The sequence below is a fragment of the Sorex araneus genome, chromosome 6, assembly GCF_027595985.1.
Source record: "Sorex araneus isolate mSorAra2 chromosome 6, mSorAra2.pri, whole genome shotgun sequence".
Taxonomy (NCBI): domain Eukaryota; kingdom Metazoa; phylum Chordata; class Mammalia; order Eulipotyphla; family Soricidae; genus Sorex; species Sorex araneus.
Genome location: NC_073307.1, coordinates 66,612,783 through 66,631,002, shown reverse-complemented (window position 1 = coordinate 66,631,002; position 18,220 = coordinate 66,612,783). Strand labels below are relative to the sequence as shown.

General features: G+C 44.0%; 2 protein-coding genes across 2 annotated transcripts in view; one reads left to right on the top strand and one right to left on the bottom strand.

The window, feature by feature from the left end:
• The window catches only part of NELL2 (neural EGFL like 2), a 408,154-nt gene extending 398,811 nt beyond the window's left edge, over nt 1-9,343 (bottom strand). The window contains exons 1-2 of the mRNA XM_055141861.1: nt 9,211-9,343; nt 8,683-8,811 (exon numbers count right to left, since the gene is read on the bottom strand). Coding sequence (XP_054997836.1) covers nt 8,683-8,811; nt 9,211-9,265 — 184 coding nt within the window. The 5' untranslated portion in view covers nt 9,266-9,343. The remainder of the gene's footprint in view (nt 1-8,682; nt 8,812-9,210) is intronic.
• On the top strand, nt 9,264-10,992 carry LOC129405591 (collagen alpha-1(I) chain-like). Its single transcript, XM_055141863.1, has one exon. It carries the CDS (start codon nt 9,264-9,266, stop codon nt 10,884-10,886), a length of 1,623 nt encoding a protein of 540 aa, XP_054997838.1. The 3' UTR covers nt 10,887-10,992.
• Nucleotides 10,993-18,220: the final 7,228 nt, after the last annotated feature.

The following is an 18,220-nucleotide window of genomic DNA, read 5'->3' as shown; positions in this document are numbered from 1 at the left end:
CACAGAAGGCTATTATTTCTCCAATGTCAACTCTGTGTTGAAATCAGAAAAAAATAAGAAGCTTTTTTATCAAATTGATAGAAGTTCATTGCAACAGAAATGCCCAGTAAAACACAAAGATGCTGGGGCTGGAGCGATAGCACAGCGGGGAGGGCGTTTGCCTTGCACACGCCAACCTGGGTTCAATTCCCAGCATCCCATATGGTCCCCTGAGCTCCACCAGGAGTAATTCCTGAGTGCAGAGCCAGGAGTAACCTCTGAGCATTGCTGGGTGTGACCCAAACAACAAAAACAAAAACACCACAAAGACGCTAACAAGTGGTAACTTGACACAGTAAATTTCAAAGATGGAAGATAATTTTATTAGAATGATGAACGTTTCAAAATAGAACAGTTTCACATTAGAGGTTTAAGAGGTAATGCTCAAGTCACCGCCAGGTGTAATTCCTGAGCCAGGAGTAACCCCTGTGCATCTCCGGGTGTGACCCGAAAAGCAAAATAATAATAATAATAATAATAATAATAATAATAATAATGATGATGAGATAGTGCTCAAGCATTTCTTATAAAACAAACAAAACAAAAGTTCTACTTGCTTTCTTATATTTAGCTCATAGATAAAATGATCGCCTGCATCTGTAACACTTAGACTAGGACATACTCTTCCCTAGTTTCTAGCTTCATTTCTCTTTTGAGGAGAGTGAAGTATCGGGAGCAGCCAGGGCAGATGCTGTGCTACCGAGCCACATTCTCATCTGTCGAGTTTCCCTCTTTAAGTTAAAGATGCAGGGGTCGGAGAGATGTTATGAAGGGGAAGGTGCTTGCCTTGCACATGGCAAGAATATGGTTCGATTTCAGGCACTGCATAGGGTCGCCTGATCACTGGAGCAGTGAGCCCTGAGCACAGAGCCAGGAGTAAGCACTGAGCACAGTGAGATGTGGTCCAGAACTAAAAGCAAACAAACAAAAAAAAGATAAAGACACAAAATACTTTCACTTTCGATAATAAAATTTTGCTTCCTGTGTTGCATCATTTAAAAGTTCGCAGACATATCTTTTCTGTCATTATAGTGCAATCTATCCTTATACACTGAAGTAGTATATAAATTAAATTGAAATAAAATCAACAGGAGTCATATCATAAGACCTTGATATCTGATATTTAACTTATCTGTCGGCAGCTGTATCTTATGCACAGATAACAGTGAGACGAGGAAAGGGGTGAGAGGATGGATCTTTGCGTGAATGGGACCCAGGACCAGCCTAAGCAGATGAGCAGTAGGACATAGAATGAAGTCACAGAAAGGCAGGGAGTTTAGTTGTCCGTTTTCCAGGGTGCTGAAGGCACCAGAAGCTCAGCCACCAGCCAGAGCCAGTCGGACAGCGCCACTCCTTTCCAGTGAAACCTAGTGAGTATCACACAGCTGGGGCCACTTTTGATGCGTTTCAGTTACAATTGCTCCAGCCCATAATTTCAACTCCCATACCTCCTAGTGGTCTCACACCAGACAAGGCGCTATCCATTCCATTTCACAATGTTCATGATTTCTAATTTCACCCTCTGTCTCTGGATTAATCTTTCGGAGGAAAAGAGTAAATTTATGTAAAAGAATACAAACAAAAAGTCCAATGCTTAATTTTACTCTGTTCTCAGAATTGATTTATAGCTAAATAATAGAAAGAACTCTTTAAAGACTCAGCATTTAGAATGAAAACTCTGACTTTACATGTAATAAACTATTTTAAGCTCTGAATGACTAAGATAACTTTAACTGGCAAGTTCAAATTTCCAACCACCCACAAACACATGCATAATTGAAACACAGCTCAAAAGAAAGTTTAATTCAGTAACAAGACGAATTAAAGCTAATGTTTGAATGTATATTGGTTCCTCCCACCACTGTAACAAATCAGTATAAATGTGATGGTGAAGCAACCCCGTCATCTCAAGAGACCCAGATGTCAGAAATCCAAACTCAATTTCACCAGGCTAAAATCAAGGCATCGATGGTGCTGTGGATCTTCTAAACACTCCAACTGAAAATAAATTTCTCTTCTTTCCAGCTTCTAGAAACTACCCACATTCCTTGGTTTGTAGGCCACTTGTCTTCAAAGCTAGAAATGACAAAATGTCCATTCTCTCATCCTGACCCTAAATTTTCTATCTTTTCCCTCCAGATGGGATCTACCAAAAATATCTAGGATATTGATTTTAAGGATACTTCACTTTTAAAATAAGATCTCTTTATTTCAAGGTCATTTGATTAAAATTTTTAACTCTTATCTATGATCTTAATTCCCTTTACACATGTTATCATTGAGGGACCATTATTTTGCCCTTTACAATTTATCTTTGGACACATAATGATAACTCTCCATGACATTGTATTAATAAGGACTGCCATGTAACTTTGGTTTCTGTTTTCGTCATGTGCTTAACTTCTAACAGCCTTTCATTTCTATATCTTTGTAGGTACCCATTTTCCTATCACAGGCTGTTTGTGTACTTGACCCTGCAACTTCCTTGAAAGAATATATATTTTTATTACACCCTTAAGAATATTTCTTTGTATCATTTACCTTAATAATGATTTAGATTATCTGTACAATTATTTGTTTGGTAACAATTTTAAATAAACTATGAAGGTAAAGTCCTAACTTGTCCACTTATTTTATGCCTAAAACCTAACAGAAAAATAATTCCAAAACAACAGAATGTATTTGAATTAACAAACATGTCTTATTTAATTTTCATAATAACACTGATTTTATAGTTGAGGTTCTGAACCTTATAGAAATTAAGTAACTTCAGTTTCACTTGGGTCTATCTTATTTCTAAATCAATATGTTACAATGAGATATCATTTCACACCACAGAGACTGGCCCACATCCAAAAGAACAAAAGCAACCAGTGTTGGCATGGATGTGGGACGAAAAGGACTCTCCTTCACTGCTGGTGGGAATGCTGACTGGTTCCGCCCTTTTAGAAAACAACACGGACGATTCTCAAAAAAATTAGAAATTAGAAATTTAGCTCCCATTTGACCCAGCAATACCAATCCTTGGAATATACCCCAGAGAGGCAAAAAGGTATAGTAGAAATTACATCTGCATTTGTATGTTCATTGTAGCACTGTTTACAATAGCCAAAATCTGGGAAAAACCCGAGTGTCCAAAAACAGATGACTGGTTAAAGAAACTTTGGTATATCTACACAATGAAATACTATGCAAATGTCAAAAAGATGAAGTTATTAAATCTGTATGTAAGTGGATCAACATGGAAAGTATCATGTTGAGTGAAATGAGTCAGAAAGAGAGAGACAGACATAGAAAGATTGCACTCATCTGTGGAATATAAAATAACAGAGTGGGAGACTAACACCCAAGAGCAGTAGAGATAAGGACCAGGAGGTCTGCCCCACATCTTGGAAACTGCCTCACATGCTGGGGGAAAAGGCAGCTCAGATAGAGAAGGGAACACCAAGGAGAGGATGTTGGGGGGACCCATTCGGGTTGGAAGCTGCATGCCGAAAGTAGGCTATAGACCGAACATGATGGCCACTCAATACCTCTACTGCAAACTACAACACCCAAAGGAGAGAGAACAAAAGGGAATGCCCTGCTGCAAAGGCAGGGTGGGTAGTGGGGGATGGGGTGGGGGTGGTGGGAGAGATACTGGGAACATTGGTGGAGAATGGGCACTGGTGGAGGGATGGGTAAACGATCGCTGTATGACTGAAATGCAAACACGAAAGCTCGTAGCCACTTCATTTTCTTTAGTGCTGTTAGCTTGGTGTATTCATTCAATTGACCAATTTCACTCCTTTATTGAAAAACGGGCATAAGGAAAGACTGTAGGGCAGGAAGACAGTTAAAAGAGCACATCTTTGTACACACAAGAACCCAAGTTCCTCCCTTGCACCACATTTCCTCCCAAATCACCACATTACTCCCAAACTCTGGTGGCCCAGAAAAGCTTGTGGGCATGGCCCTGGTGGCCCCCAGCACCCATGAGTTCTAGCAGCGTCCCCCCACCAGCTTAAGCAGCGAACCCTCCAACCTGGCAGCTGGACATGTCAGGAAGGGTCCAGGTCCCTCAGCTGAGCACCCCAATAAAACAAGAGATATGAGGGGGCATCTTTCACCGTCCGAATTCTTACATTCTTAACTGTAATTAATCATTTTCTTTTCAAATTCCTAATTTGAAAAGTGGGGCAGGGAGGTAAGACATTTTTGTTTTCATCCACTTCTCACTGGGGATTAATGACATTACATAACCTATGAACACTTCAGAGGGAATGTTACTAAAGTAACAGATGAAACTCTACTTTGGCAACCTAGCCAAAAAAAAAAAATTGAAAACTTAAAAATTAAAAAAAAAACTTAAAAACCATGCTAATGTAGCTAGAAAAGTAAAATTGTACCTTTATATACTCCCATTCTTTATATACTTTATATACTTTCATGTACAGAGAGGAAAGAATGTCATTATGATCATTACATTAAAGAATATTTCTTAGATTTTAAAAATGGTAGAATTCTATTTATAATTGAATGAGTCCTTAGTTAGAATTTCAAAAATCTTTAAAATCTTCCTTAGGTCTTTCTATTAGTGGCACCCAATCCTCATTTAAATAAAAACCTATGTATATTTTTATGAAAATCAGACTGTAACTAGAAATACTTAGAAGATCTTGATATAGATTCCAAATTGTTGTTTGGACACTTGCTTTTTTTTAATTTATTGTAACTGGCAATCTCAAGAGCCAGTTTATTAAGATATCATCTAAATTAGTATTCTTTATTCAATATCCAAAGCAGTTACAAATCAAATTCACCAATATGAAAATAGTTTTAATGATAATATATATGCTGTTATGATAAAAAAAAAAATCAGGATTGGGGCTGGAGCGATAGCACAGCAGATAGGGCGTTTGCCTTGCACGCAGCCGACCCGGGTTCGAATCCCAGCATCCCATATGGTCCCCTGAGCACCGCCAGAAGTAATTCCTGAGTGTAGAACCAGGAGTAACCCCTGTGCATCGCCGGGTGTGACGCAAAAAAAAAAATCAGGATTAAAATAAAATTCTATTTGTCGCATTTTGCACAATAATAAAATGCTAATTGATATGAAATATTAGATTCATATTATACCATTTTACCAAAAATGTTTATGGCTTCGAAAAACATTTTATAGCAACCACTCTAAGCTTTTAAAAAGAATGAAGTCACCAAAAGAAAAAATAATATTGAATGTGCAAAACTCACTGAGAAATCTGATGACAAGATGTTATTTTAATGGTGAGACAAACGAAAATTATTAGTTATATTACTAAAGGGAAATTTTCTTTTTATTTTTTATAGAGTAAAGAATCAAACCTAGAGTCTCACACATTCCAAAGAAGTACCATACTGCTATGCTGATCTCCACTAGAGTAAAATTTTAATGCTTCAAAAATCTCTTAGATCTTTGATGGGTTTATATGAACTTTTAATATCTCACAAGTTTTGTAATTTGTTATGCTGTGACATTTCATACACGTACACAAAACTGCCTGCAACATTCTCAATTCACCATATATTGAATCCATAAAATTTTCAGCCTGAGTCTTGTGTCTCTACACCCCCACAGAATCCAGAAATTCAGTAAGAGTTAAAACCAACTTATTAGCAGCTTCCACATTCTGGTGACCGAAATAAAGACCTTTCCAAAGTAATGCAGACGCTGTCAGGCAGGACCAAAGTTCTATCAATTTTCAGTTTCCAAGTCAAACCTTAGGATAAGTGAAAACATCAAAGCATAATCAATATCTCCAAAACATTTCCACTGAGAACACAGAAAACTGTTTTTGCTATGTGAAATAAAGTTCATAATTTGTCAGAGAATAAAATTTTACATCTCGAAAATTTGTAAACTATATTATTTTCTGTCTAAATAGTAGGTCTGATATCTAAAATAAACAAATAAAAACAACCAATTCAACAATGTACATTGACCATGTATCAAATGACATGGACTATTCAAAGAAAACACATTTCAGGAGACATATACTTGCAGCACAATGTTTACCTGGGAAAACTAGTAATTTAAATAAAAATGAATAAGTGCTGCAATAAATGTACAGGTGCAGAAAAAATAAATAAATAAATAAAAATTAATAGTGTACATCCACTTAAAATAACAAACCAGAAAAATGAATTGATCTCTTAAGACTGTCTCCTAGAAATTGTTTAATGCCTAAGTGCAAAATATAAAAGGCCCAGTGTTGAAGGTTTCTATTTGTGAGCACTCAAATACTCTTCAGAGGGAGCTAAAAATAAAGCTAACATAATTTAGGGGGTGTGGTGCCACCAGTAGGTCAACCTGTACGTGTGGGGCAAGTGCATCAGCAGCCTTCAGGCTTCCTGATACCCCAAAACTGCAGCTGTGCCTCTGGCCAGACCCCAACGACTCGGGACCAACTTTCCTGAGAAACTAAAGTGCCCAAGGTTAGGTAAGTGTTTACGCCCACAGACCACCCGTGGGCCAGTCACACAGCTCTCCTACAGACCTTGCTTCAGAGACCCATAAATAAATCTCTAGAGATGAAAAGCAGCAGTTCACCGCTGACCTGCGCAAGGCTGAACAGACCAAGATTAATCTAAGGGCGCGGGTCGGCCTGGTGCCCGCCCGAGCAAAGTCCCAGGCAGCCACTAGCTCCCCAAATCCAAAATCATGGCCATGCCTCTGGCGGGACTCCACCATCTCAACACAGACTCACCGAAATATTAAACTGTTGGAAATTCGGATATACGGGTTTTGTGACTGAAACCCTCGGCTTTCTCGGGGTCGGGATGGGCTACTTCTGCCCACCTCACTGTTCTTCTGGAAGCCACCACAGCCATCTCCATACCCCAAAGCTGCCACCCAGTTACAAAGCAACGCCAGCCTTACCTTCCCGATAGAAATACTGAATGCCCTGAACAAACACGACGAACTCTTAGTACCTGTACTGCAAACCCTAATGCACAGAAGGAAAAGGAGAGAGAGAGAGAGAAGAAAAGTGTCCGCCATAGAGACAGGCTGAGGGAGTGACAAGAGTGACCGTGGGGACACTGGTGGTGGGAAATGTGCACTGGTGGGGAGATGGGTGTTGGACCATTGTGTGAAATCTGATCACATGAACAGCTTTGTAATAGTCTAGCCCACAGATACTCAATAAAAAAATTTTTTGAAAAGCTAACATAATTTAAACAATTTCTATGGAAATTTTTAAGAGTACTTCAACATCATTGTTTATTAAGACTTTTAGCTTCTATAAAACAGTTCATTCAAATTGACAGTGCTTGAAATAACTTTGCCTCCTGTTCACAGGAACTAAAACAGACATTTTTTAAGAAAAAAATAATCCTAATGACACTTCTAATCCAGTCTGAATTTTTATTACTGTCTTAGTCTTGTCTTATTTGTATTACTAGATTTAGTGATTATTTTTAAAAGATTAACTCTCCAAGAACCCCCTAGCCTAGCTTCACAAAAGACCTTTAAGTAAATATAATATTATCATGAATATTTTTAAGGATAAGAAACATTCAGTGGAACCACCATAATTAAAACAGAAAAGCGCACTTTAATGTCTAATAAGAGCCAACTTGTTTTCAATAAACACAACACATGTCAATTTCCTGCTTTCCCACTGCCAGCTCCGTTACTGCTCATGGCGACACATACTGGTGAGACCAAGGAACAACACCACACAGTCACCCGAGTTTCATTTCACTCCTATCTCTTGGCAGCAGGTTTGGGGAGTGGTTACATTTTACACATCTAACTGTTCACCGGCATTATGTTTGCACCAAAATCACACACGCTGGGGGGTGAAGAGATAATTTAGCCAATTCATCAGATATATTACTAAAATGCTTTTGTTTTTCCTTTCACCTATTTCTCAATTTAAGTGACTCTTGTCTTTCGTACGTGTTTACTTTCAGAAGTTCATATTATAGCATCTTTTCCCAAACCATGAAACCTTCATAAGTTCTGATGAATTAAATTGAAGGTTTGATGCATTAAAACTTCCTTCTAATAACACAACAAATATATTTAAAACGCAAGTATCTGTGCACAGCAAATGATGCTGACTTTAAAAAGAAGTTTAAAATTCTAAATATACAATGAATCATAACATGCTATAACTACTTGAAATATTTTCCAAACTCGTCTTATGAAAATATTATTCCCTTTCTCTTCTCATTGGTAGGGAAGAAAAATCATTATTTTCTCAGTGTTGGTGACACGCAGTCGGTAAAGCCATTGAGAGGTGTTCATTTTGCCACTCACATAAAGAAATTCCTCCCAACAGGCCATCCCGGAACGTGAAACTTTCAGGGAACGCGGTCTTAGCTAAGACGAAGCTATTCCACTGCCTCCCTAAATCAATTTCGCCCCAATGAGGCGCTTGTCTTCTAATTCATTGTTCCCCAGACTCTCCCATCGACCACGTGCCGTCGGAGTTTCTGTGCAGTAATTAAGGGTCTATCCATTAGAGCTGGCAGGAGTGCCAGCCAGGCGGGGCGGGGGAGGGCGACTGAGCACTTAGGAAGGGACGGGGGTCTGGGTCGCGCCGGGCACCGCACCCGCCGCTGTCCTCGCCCCGAGCCCGAGCGGCGCTGCTGCCCGCGGGCGCAGCATCCTCCTACCTTGGAAGAGAAACGCTTTCGTGCCATTGTGCAGCCCGGGCACCTGGCGCACGCCGCCCGTGGCCTCGCCGAGTCCCAACTCCGCCAGGACGTCGATCTGCAGGGAGGGGTCCACGCCGAGCCCCCAGGCTGGGGTGGGCGGTGGGGGGGGGGGGGGGTCGGGGAGAGAGAAAGCTCCATCAGAACCCGGGTCTGCTCCCGGGGCAGCCGGGAGTCCCCCTGCAAGGCGACTCGGGCGCGGAGGACGCGCGGCAGCTGCCCGGCGGCTGCCCGGAGCCTCGCCTGGCCGCGGCCGCGAGCGTGGCCGCGCGGGGCACCGTGTGCCGTGCCCGTGCCCACTTCCCAGCCCGGTCCCCCCGGGAGCAAAGTTCTCCCCAGGCCCCAGGACCCCGGGCCGGGGCGGGAGCCCCCCGGCACCTCCCGAGCTCGCACAAAAGCGCCCCGAGCCCGCGCCCGTGGCCCCCGCGGGGGCAGCCGCGCCTGGGGCTGGGCCGGGGGCTCCGCGCCGCCCCCGTGCCGGGCACCCACCTGCGCCGAGGCCGAGCAGCAGGCAGACGGCCCGCGGGAGGAGCGGCGACTCCATGGCGCGGCTCCGCTCAGTCCATCCTCGGGAGCGCGGTGCGCGTCGGAGACACCCGCGGCCCGGCGGGAAGCGCGCGCGGGTCCTGCCCGTCGCGGCGTGGGCTCGGGGGGCGCCGGGCGGCCCCGATTGGGCCGCAGGGACCGAAGGGAGGGCCCGGCCCCGCGCCGAACTTGGCCCTGCGAGCTCTCGGCGCGGCGAGCAGACCGCGGGCGGCGGGCTGGGCGGGGCGGGGGCCGGGCGGGGGCGGGGCGGGGCGGGATCCGCCCGGGGAGGCGCTCCGGGGAGGGCGCGGCGCGCGGGGTCCCCCGGGACCCGCCCCGGACCCGCCCGCCCGCGCGCTCTGAGGGGCCCGCCGGCCCGGGGTCCGCCCGCCGGGAGAGGGCCCGGCCCGGGGTCCGCCCGCCCGGAGAGGGGCCCGGCCCGGCCCGGTCCGCGCCCCAGCGGGTCCCGCCGCCCCGGGTCCGCCTCGAGAGGGACCCGCGGGCCCGGGACTCGCTCCCGACCCGGAGGCGAGCGCGCGGCGCCCAGACCTGTTGTTGGGCGGAGACAATGGAGCGCCGGGAGGCAGCGGGCAGGGCGGGCCGGGGGGCGGGCCGGGGGGGGGGGGCCAGCGCCGGGACCGAGGACCAGGCCGGGGGGGACAGCGCCGAGGACCGGGCTGGGGGGGGACAGCGCGGGGACCGGGCCGGGAGGGACAGCGCCGGGCACCCGGCCGGGAGGGACAGCGCCGGGCACCCGGCCGGGAGGGGCGGCACCGGCACAGAGGACCCGACCGGCAGGGACAGCGCCAGGGACAGGGCCGGCAGGGACAGCGCCGGGGACCGGGCCGGGGGGGACAGCGCCGGGGACCGGGCCGGGAGGGGCAGCACCGGCACCGGAGACCCGGCCGGGGGGACAGCGCCGGGGACCGGGCCGGGAGGGGCAGCGTGGGGACCAAGGACCCGGCCGGGGGGGACAGCGCCGGGCACCCGGCCGGGAGGGGCAGCACCGCACAGAGGACCCGACCGGCAGGGACAGCGCCAGGGACCGGGCCGGCAGGGACAGCGCCGGGGACCAGGCCGGCAGGGACAGCGCCGGGGACCGGACGGGCAGGGGCAGCGCCGGGCACGGGACCGGGCCGGAGGGCGGCGCGAAGGACGGAGCCCGGGGGTCGGCGCCGGGCGGGCCGGAGGAGGCTGGCCGGGGGCGAGGCAGGCGCGCCGCGTCCCCCTCCCCCGCCGCCCCTGCGCGTTGGCGGCTCCCAGGTGCCCGGCTGCTGGGGGTCCCGCTGCCCGGCGATCTCGGGGCGCGCGTCTACGAAGGGCCGCGGAGGACGACCCCGGCGCCGGGCACAGGGAGGCGGCGGGGCCGCTCGGGGCACCAGCGCGCGGCGGGCGGAGGGGCGCGGCCGAGCCGCGGACACGGGGCCGAGCGCGCAACTTGGCCGGGGACAGTCGGGCCTCGCGCGCCCCCTGCCCGCGCGCCCGGCGCCTGGGGGTCCCCAGCCCGCGACGCTGCGGGGCGCTGGCCGGGAGCGGGGGCGCCTGCGGGGCTGACGGGCCCGGCCGAAACCCCCTGCTGCCCGCGGTCGGACGCCCTGGACTGCGCGCCCCGAGGCGTACAGCGGACACGGCTGACCTAGACCAGTGGGACGTCATTGTTTTAGTAGGATCCTGCAGTGCTCAGGTGGCTTCTGAGTGCTCGCACTCGGCTGTCATCGGCAAAGGAGCGCTGGCAGCAGGGTTCGAATGTTGGTGCGAAGGTGCACTGAGTTACTTAGGTGTGGCTGGACATCCCCATTCGAGTGGCCTGGTCAGTTGCCATACCTGTGCGGTTGAGTTGCTCTGGCAGAGAAATACATATTATAGTAGTATCCAGAGGGACTTTTTTTAGTGTTTTTAAGGAAAAATCAAAATCTGGGAGCTGTTGCAAATTATTTTTTAATTATCTTTGCATATCAAATTTTCATATAATCTGTGGTTGTAATTTTGTCATATTGAAGAACTATGCCAGTAGCGAGTCATAAAATATTACATATATGTTTGAATGCAGACCTAGCTGTTGTCAGGCGGATCACAGGCGCAGGGGTACAAAGCATTCTGACTCTCTCCCCCACGGTATGTCGAAATCTGGTGATTTAGAACCTTTTATCTAACAACCCGCCAACAGTTAGATTATGCTGGAAGACTGGTAAATAGTGGTATTTTGTACCCAAAATTATTCCAGCTGCCATTGAAATTTTTAAAATATGAATGCAGAGAGAGTTGTTTCTACAAAACTAAAGTTTAAAGCATTGGGAAACCATGAGGGTAAATCACTATATCCTAATACAGGAATTAATTCTTGGAAATATTCATATTATAAACTTGACTAGCTCTTTGTTAATGTTTCCTGTCTTGCACGATGATTTGTAACATCCTTAACCACTACTTACAAGATGAAAATTAATAAAGAGCTCTCAGCAAAATAAAAATAGAAAAAAATTAAAAGCCATCTAAAATGACTACATAAAAAAAATCAACATTGTGTTAGAAATTTCAGTCAATGCAATGAAGCAAGAAAATGAAATAGAAGTAATTTAGGCTGGAAAGAAAGACATTAATGCTTCCCTAGGTAATATGATCATCTAAATTAAAAAATCCCCAAGGCATCTATTAAAAAATCTATTAGAACTTGTCAGTTTTAGAATACAATGTTTCATAATACAAAAATCAATATAAAATTCGTCTGCATTATATCAATAAAAACAGACAGTTATATCATTAAAACATAAAATACTTATGGAGAAGTCTAACATAGATGAAACTTTACACGGAAACCAGAAAAAAATTGCTATTGAAAGTAAAGACATTTAAATGCAAAAGAAACTTATTTAAAATAAAAAAAAATTATGTCCCACACAAAGAAATAATAACATTAAGCTATCGGTGATACATTGTTCTTCATATCCAATACAGTCTCAGAGACTATTTGGTATCAATTAACCAAAAAACAATATAATTTATATAAAAGTACAGTGAAAACAAAAAGCAAAATAAAAAAGCCCATGATTTGAAGAGTCACACTATTTGTCTTTATACTATAAAGCAAAGCAATTAAAACTATGTGGTGTTATTATAAATATGGGCATAAAAATTAAATCAGTTGAACAAACAAAAATAAGAAAAACTGCATGTATACTTTTTTTGAGAAAGAGACCGAGATATATGTGAATAAATTATAATTGTTTTAACAATGATGTTATGATTCTTGCACTGATGGGAAGGAACACTGATGGGAAGGAAGGAAGGAAGGAAGGAAGGAAGGAAGGAAGGAAGGAAGGAAGGAAGGAAGGAAGGAAGGAAGGAAGGAAGGAGGGAGGGAGGGAGGGAGGGAGGGAGGGAGGAAGGAAGGAAGGAAGGAAGGAAGGAAGGAAGGAAGGAAGGAAGGAAGGAAGGAAGGAAGGAAGGAGGGAAGGAAGGAAGGAGGGAAGGAAGGAAGGGAGAAAAGGGAAAAGGAAAAACGGGAGAAAGGAAATTTTACTAGTAATCCTTTTGCATCACATAATAATTATCATGAAGTGGATCATAAACTTAAATATAAATACTAAAATTGTAAAATAAAAGAAAATATAGGTGAAAATATCTGTAATTTTGTTAGTGAAATATTTTTCAATGTGTGCAAAATGCACATAATTTTTTTCTTTATTAATGAATCACCTTGAGGGTACAGATACAGATTTACATATTCTCGTGCTTGCACATAATTTTTTTTTATTTTTTTTCTTTTTTGCTTTTTGATTACACCTGGCAATGCACAGGGGTCACTCCTGGCTCTGCACTCAGGAATTACCCCTGGCGGTGCTCAGGGGACCATATGGGATGCTGGGAATGGAACCCGGGTCGGCCGTGTGCAAGGCAAACACCCTACCCGCTGTGCTATCACTCCAGCCCCTTGCATATAATTTTTAAATTGATAAATTATACTTAAAAAAATGAAAATGAAGTTTCTTGAAAGGAAATCATGAGAAAAAAAATTGAAGCGTGTTATAAAATAAAATATTTGCAAAACATGTATGCAATAAAAACGCTATGAATTCAGATCATGTAAACAATGCAGTGAAACCAAAATTCTATTGAAAATCAAGTGAAGTGTTTATGTAGATATTTTGCCAAAAAGGGATATACAGGTGGCAATAAAATTATATATAAATAAATCTGATATTAGTAGTCACTAGTGGAATTAAAATTAGAGCACAATATTATAAACCCTTGATAGAGGGGCTGGAGCGATAGTATAGCGGGTAGGGCGTTTGCCTTGCACACGGTCGACCCGGGTTCGATTCCCAGCATCCCATATGGTCTCCTGAGCACCACCAGGGGTGGTTCCTGAGTGCAGAGCCAGGAGTAATCCCTGTGCATCGCCAGGTGTGACCCAAAAAGCAAAAATAAAAAATAAAAAAATAAAAATAAATGAACCCTTGACAGAATGACTAAAATTAAAATGACTGACAATCCAAGAACCTGTAAGATAAAAATTGGTGGATCCCGGAGCTAGCACAGGTATTAGGGGTCCGGAGCAGTCCCTGGCAGTGCCTGCCCCTCAGCAACACTGGGTGTATTCTGGGATGCCCATGCACCATCAGAGTGAGCCTGATGGTCCCTGGTAGCTCGAAGTCCAAGCAGTGCCACCTCCGTAGATCCCATCATCCAAAGGATGCTCAGTGGAGCCAGGAATGCCACTCGCTGCTCTGAGTTCTACTTGGAAGGTCCCCACTGAAAACAGACGCCAATTTATGTGAATCATCATTAATTGCTGGACACAATCAAAATAAACATTTTTGAAAGCTTATTGTGAAGATATCAATATCTTATCAATATCTTATAATTTATTACAGAAAAAATAAAACAGATTTCTTACAAAGGCCTATCTATTTCTGATCTATAGACTATTTCATGTGTCTAAATTTAATATGTGTATATGTGTGTGTATGTATGTCCTGGACAAAATATATGTCACCTAAATATACTATTTTCTAAACACAGAAAAGACTTACTGGCTTATGAAATGCTATCAGACTTCAAGAGCCATGCATCATTAGTTTAAAAACATCCTGCCATGCAACCTTTATTTCTAGCTGCCAGGAGACAGGGAAAGTGGGCGGTGGTGCTTTACTGGCCTGCAGGACTCAGTGTTCACAGGAATTGGATGAAACATCCTCCCTCCGAGCACCCAGATGGTGCTGGCTTGCTGCCTGGTTTTAGGTTTTCTACTAAAAGGCACAGCTTCACCCAGGAATCGGAGACAAAGTAACCCTCCCATTTTAGAGCTAAAGGCCAAAACATTCTCTGCAATATCCAGAAATTAACTTTCTTTAACTGTGGATATGATTCCAGAAAGAGTAAATAGAGAAGTTATAAGAAATTCCATTTTTAACAAGAGATTCTTGTTTGCGTCTCCTTCTGCTATTCCCAAAATAATTCTTCTTTTTTAAAAGAAATTCATTAAATTCAGGTCACAAGACACAAATTCATTATATAATTCCTGCTAGAGTTTAGCTGCTAGCAGTGGAATCTTTTTGATGAGCATGTAATGCCAAAACAAAAAGTCCACATCACGTATCCCAAGAGTATAACTCGAAAACGAATTTATGCACTGTTTTTAGTAAATTGGTAAGGACCAAGATTCAGTGTGAGCTTGGCCAAAGCGTCTTTTCAAATACGCTGACAGGAAGAAACGCCTCAGGAGTCCTGCTAACCTAACAGGCTGGGCTCCATCTCCACCGTACTTTCTTGAGGAAGGCTAGAGCGGAGAATGCGAGCAGGAGACTGGAGGTGCGGGTGGGCTGGAAAGTCAGCATGTGAGTGATGCGGGGCTGTTCGGTCCCCTCGCCCTCTGCTGGCCAGTGTCCAGCATTCACGGTGCCAAGCGGGAACCTGTTCCAGCGACTGGCATTACTTACAATCAGAATAGGGAAACTCTAAAGGTCCTCACTCTGCAGGCTGAAATGCAGGCAAGTCACGCAATGTGTTTATATCACACAACTCAGATTTAGTATTGTTGTACGCCTTGTTGTCCTTATTTATTCACTTTTTAAACAGATATTTTTATAGATCCAGCTACACAATTAGCACCATTCTCCATGGCATACTCAGGTCATCATCAAATATCAACTAGGATTTGGGTACTACTTTGGCCAAAGGAACATTATGAGGAGTCATAAATTAATCTCTAGATGTTAAACTTCTATACATTCTAAGAAACTGATGTACACAAGCTGGACCAATGTTAGTGGCCTAAGGCTTATTTAGTCCCCATCTATAAAATTCTGTATCACTGTATCACTTTCATCCTGTTGCTCATCGATTTTCGATTTGCTCAAGCGGGAACCAGTAACATCTCCATTGTGAGACTTGTTGTGACTGTTTTTGGCATATCGAATACGCCATGGGTAGCTTGCCAGGCTCTGCGTGCGGGCAAGATACTCTCGATGGCTTGCCAGGCTCTCCGACAGGAGCAGAAGAATCGAACTTGGGTCGGCCAAGTACAAGACAAATGCCCTACCTATAAAATTAATTGACCAAATCTCTCCCCCAGTCATTCTGTCCAAGAGTTTATGGATTAGTTTTTTGTTTTTTGATTTGGGGGCTTTTTAGCTTGTTTGTTTGTTTGTTTGTTTGGTTGGTTGGTTGGTTAGTTTTTTGTTTTTTGCTTTTTGGGTCACATCCAGCAATGCTCAGGTGTTACTCCTGGCTTTGCACCCAAGAATTATCTCTGGAGGTGCTCAGGGGACCATATGGGATGCTGGGAATCGAACCCAGATCGGCCACATGCAAGGCAAACACCCCGCCCGCTGTGCTTTGCTCCAGCCCCACCCAGAGTTTATGGGAATCTTGAACTTTACATGTTTGATTTTCTGCCTGAAGTATTCTTTGTTCACACAATTGCCTTGCGGCTTTCCAATTCACTACTCAGTAAGGCCTCCCAAAAGATCCTATATAATATTGTAGACCCTACTTCAGCCGCCAATACATACCCAGAACTTCCCTGCCCATTCCTGCATTAATTGTGTTTTTACATATTTATTATATATTAAGTTATCTGTGGTCTATACCTGAATAGAAGCTCCATTTTCACATATTTTACTCAGTGTTTCCTTTATGTTCAGTTTTTGTTTGTGGGGAGCAGTTGTGGCACATCCAGCCATGCTCAGGGACAAGGCCTGGCTCTGCTTTGGGTATCATTCTCTGGATGATACTCAGACGACTACAAAGTGACAGGTATCAAACTGGGGCCAGCAGAATGCAAGGCAAGCACCTTATTACCCTTCATACTATTTTCCAGCACATTAACATTTTATTTTTAATAACTACAATACTGTTTACATATTGTAGGTATCAATAGCTATTTGTTGAATATAAAAATAAGCATATAAGCATGCCAAGCATGCTTATGGCATATTGTTAGCATTTAATAAATAGGAGATATTCTTACTCTCTAGTATTACATAGAAGTTACTAGGGGGACATTATGTAAACCTGAATATCAGGACATAATCCTTTAGGAGATGCAAAATTCCTAAATTTCTAGAGTACAGTTTATCTAGATTCTGAACAATGGCAAAAATCTGCTCTTTCAGTTACAGGTCAATATCACTCATTTAAAATGGGTTCAAAAAGTGATTTTTCCCAGGAGTGGTATTTCTGGGTCAAATGGGACCACTCCTGGGAATATATCCCGGAGAGGCAAAAAGATATAGTAGAAATGACATCTGCATTTGTATATTCATTGCAGCGCTGTTTACAATGGCCAAAATCTGGAAAAAAATGAAGTGCCCAAAGTCAGATGACTGGTTGAAGAAACTTTGGTACATCTACACAATGGAGTGCTATACAGCTGTTGGAAAAGATGAAGTCATGAAATTTGCATATAAGTGGATTGACATGGAGGGTATCATGTTGAGTGAAATGGGTCAGAAAGAGAGAGACAGACATTGCACTCATCTGTGGAATGTGGAATAACAGAGTGGGAGACTAACACCCAAGAGTTGTACAGATAAGGATCAGGAGGTCTGCCCCACAGCTTGGAAACTGGCCTCACATGCTGGGGGAAAAGGCAGCTCAGATAGAGAAGGGAACACCAAGTAGAGGATGTTGGGCAGACCCACTTGGATTGAAAGATGCATGCCGAAAGTAGACTATAGACCAAACATGAAGCCGCTATTGCAAGCTACAACACCCAAAAGGAGAGAGAACAGGGTGGGGTGGTGGGGGGTGGGGTTGGGGTGGTGGGAGGGATACTGGGAACATTGGTGGAGGAGAATGGGCACTGGTGGAGGGATGTAAACGACCACTGTATGACTGAAATGCAGACATGAAAGTTCATAAGTTTGTAACTGTACCTCACAGTGATTCACTAATAAAAATGTTTTTTAAATAAGCACCATCAAAAAAAAGTGATTTTTGAGAGAAATCCAAATGTCTGAATTAAATCTAGGTAAAATCTATGGCAGTTTTGTAACAAAATTGTTCTCTGCAACAAAAAAACTGACAAATTGTTTTCACATATTTAACTCAATACTTCAGGTAGTTATTGATTATATGTAAGAATATACTTCAAATTCTTCCCAACTTAGGATAAAGTTCATAATACTTTTCGCCTACAGCAAACTATAGTAATGAATGTTACTGGGACCTATTTTACCAAATCCACAGGTTTGTTTTTACCTCTGATGTTCTATTGGTTTTATACATACATCATTTTTTAAGTTAGCTTGACTATTGTAGCAAGCGGTCTACTTATGTAGGTCATATGTCATCTTAATTGATAAAATTAAGTTTTCAAAAACATAACTATTTTCTGTACCTCAGATTCCATTAAGATCTCCTAAATCAGAGAAAACTATTCTTTATCCATTTCTCCTGATTGTCTGAAAACATTTTCCCCCAGTTTTATAGATTTGGTAGATAGGTAAGAAACAATATCAAATAGGCCGGA

What these genes read in the sequence shown, in the direction of transcription:
- LOC129405591 (XM_055141863.1), top strand. Translation starts at nt 9,264, where the DNA reads ATGGCGCGGCTCCGCTCAGTCCATCCTCGGGAGCGCGGTGCGCGTCGG.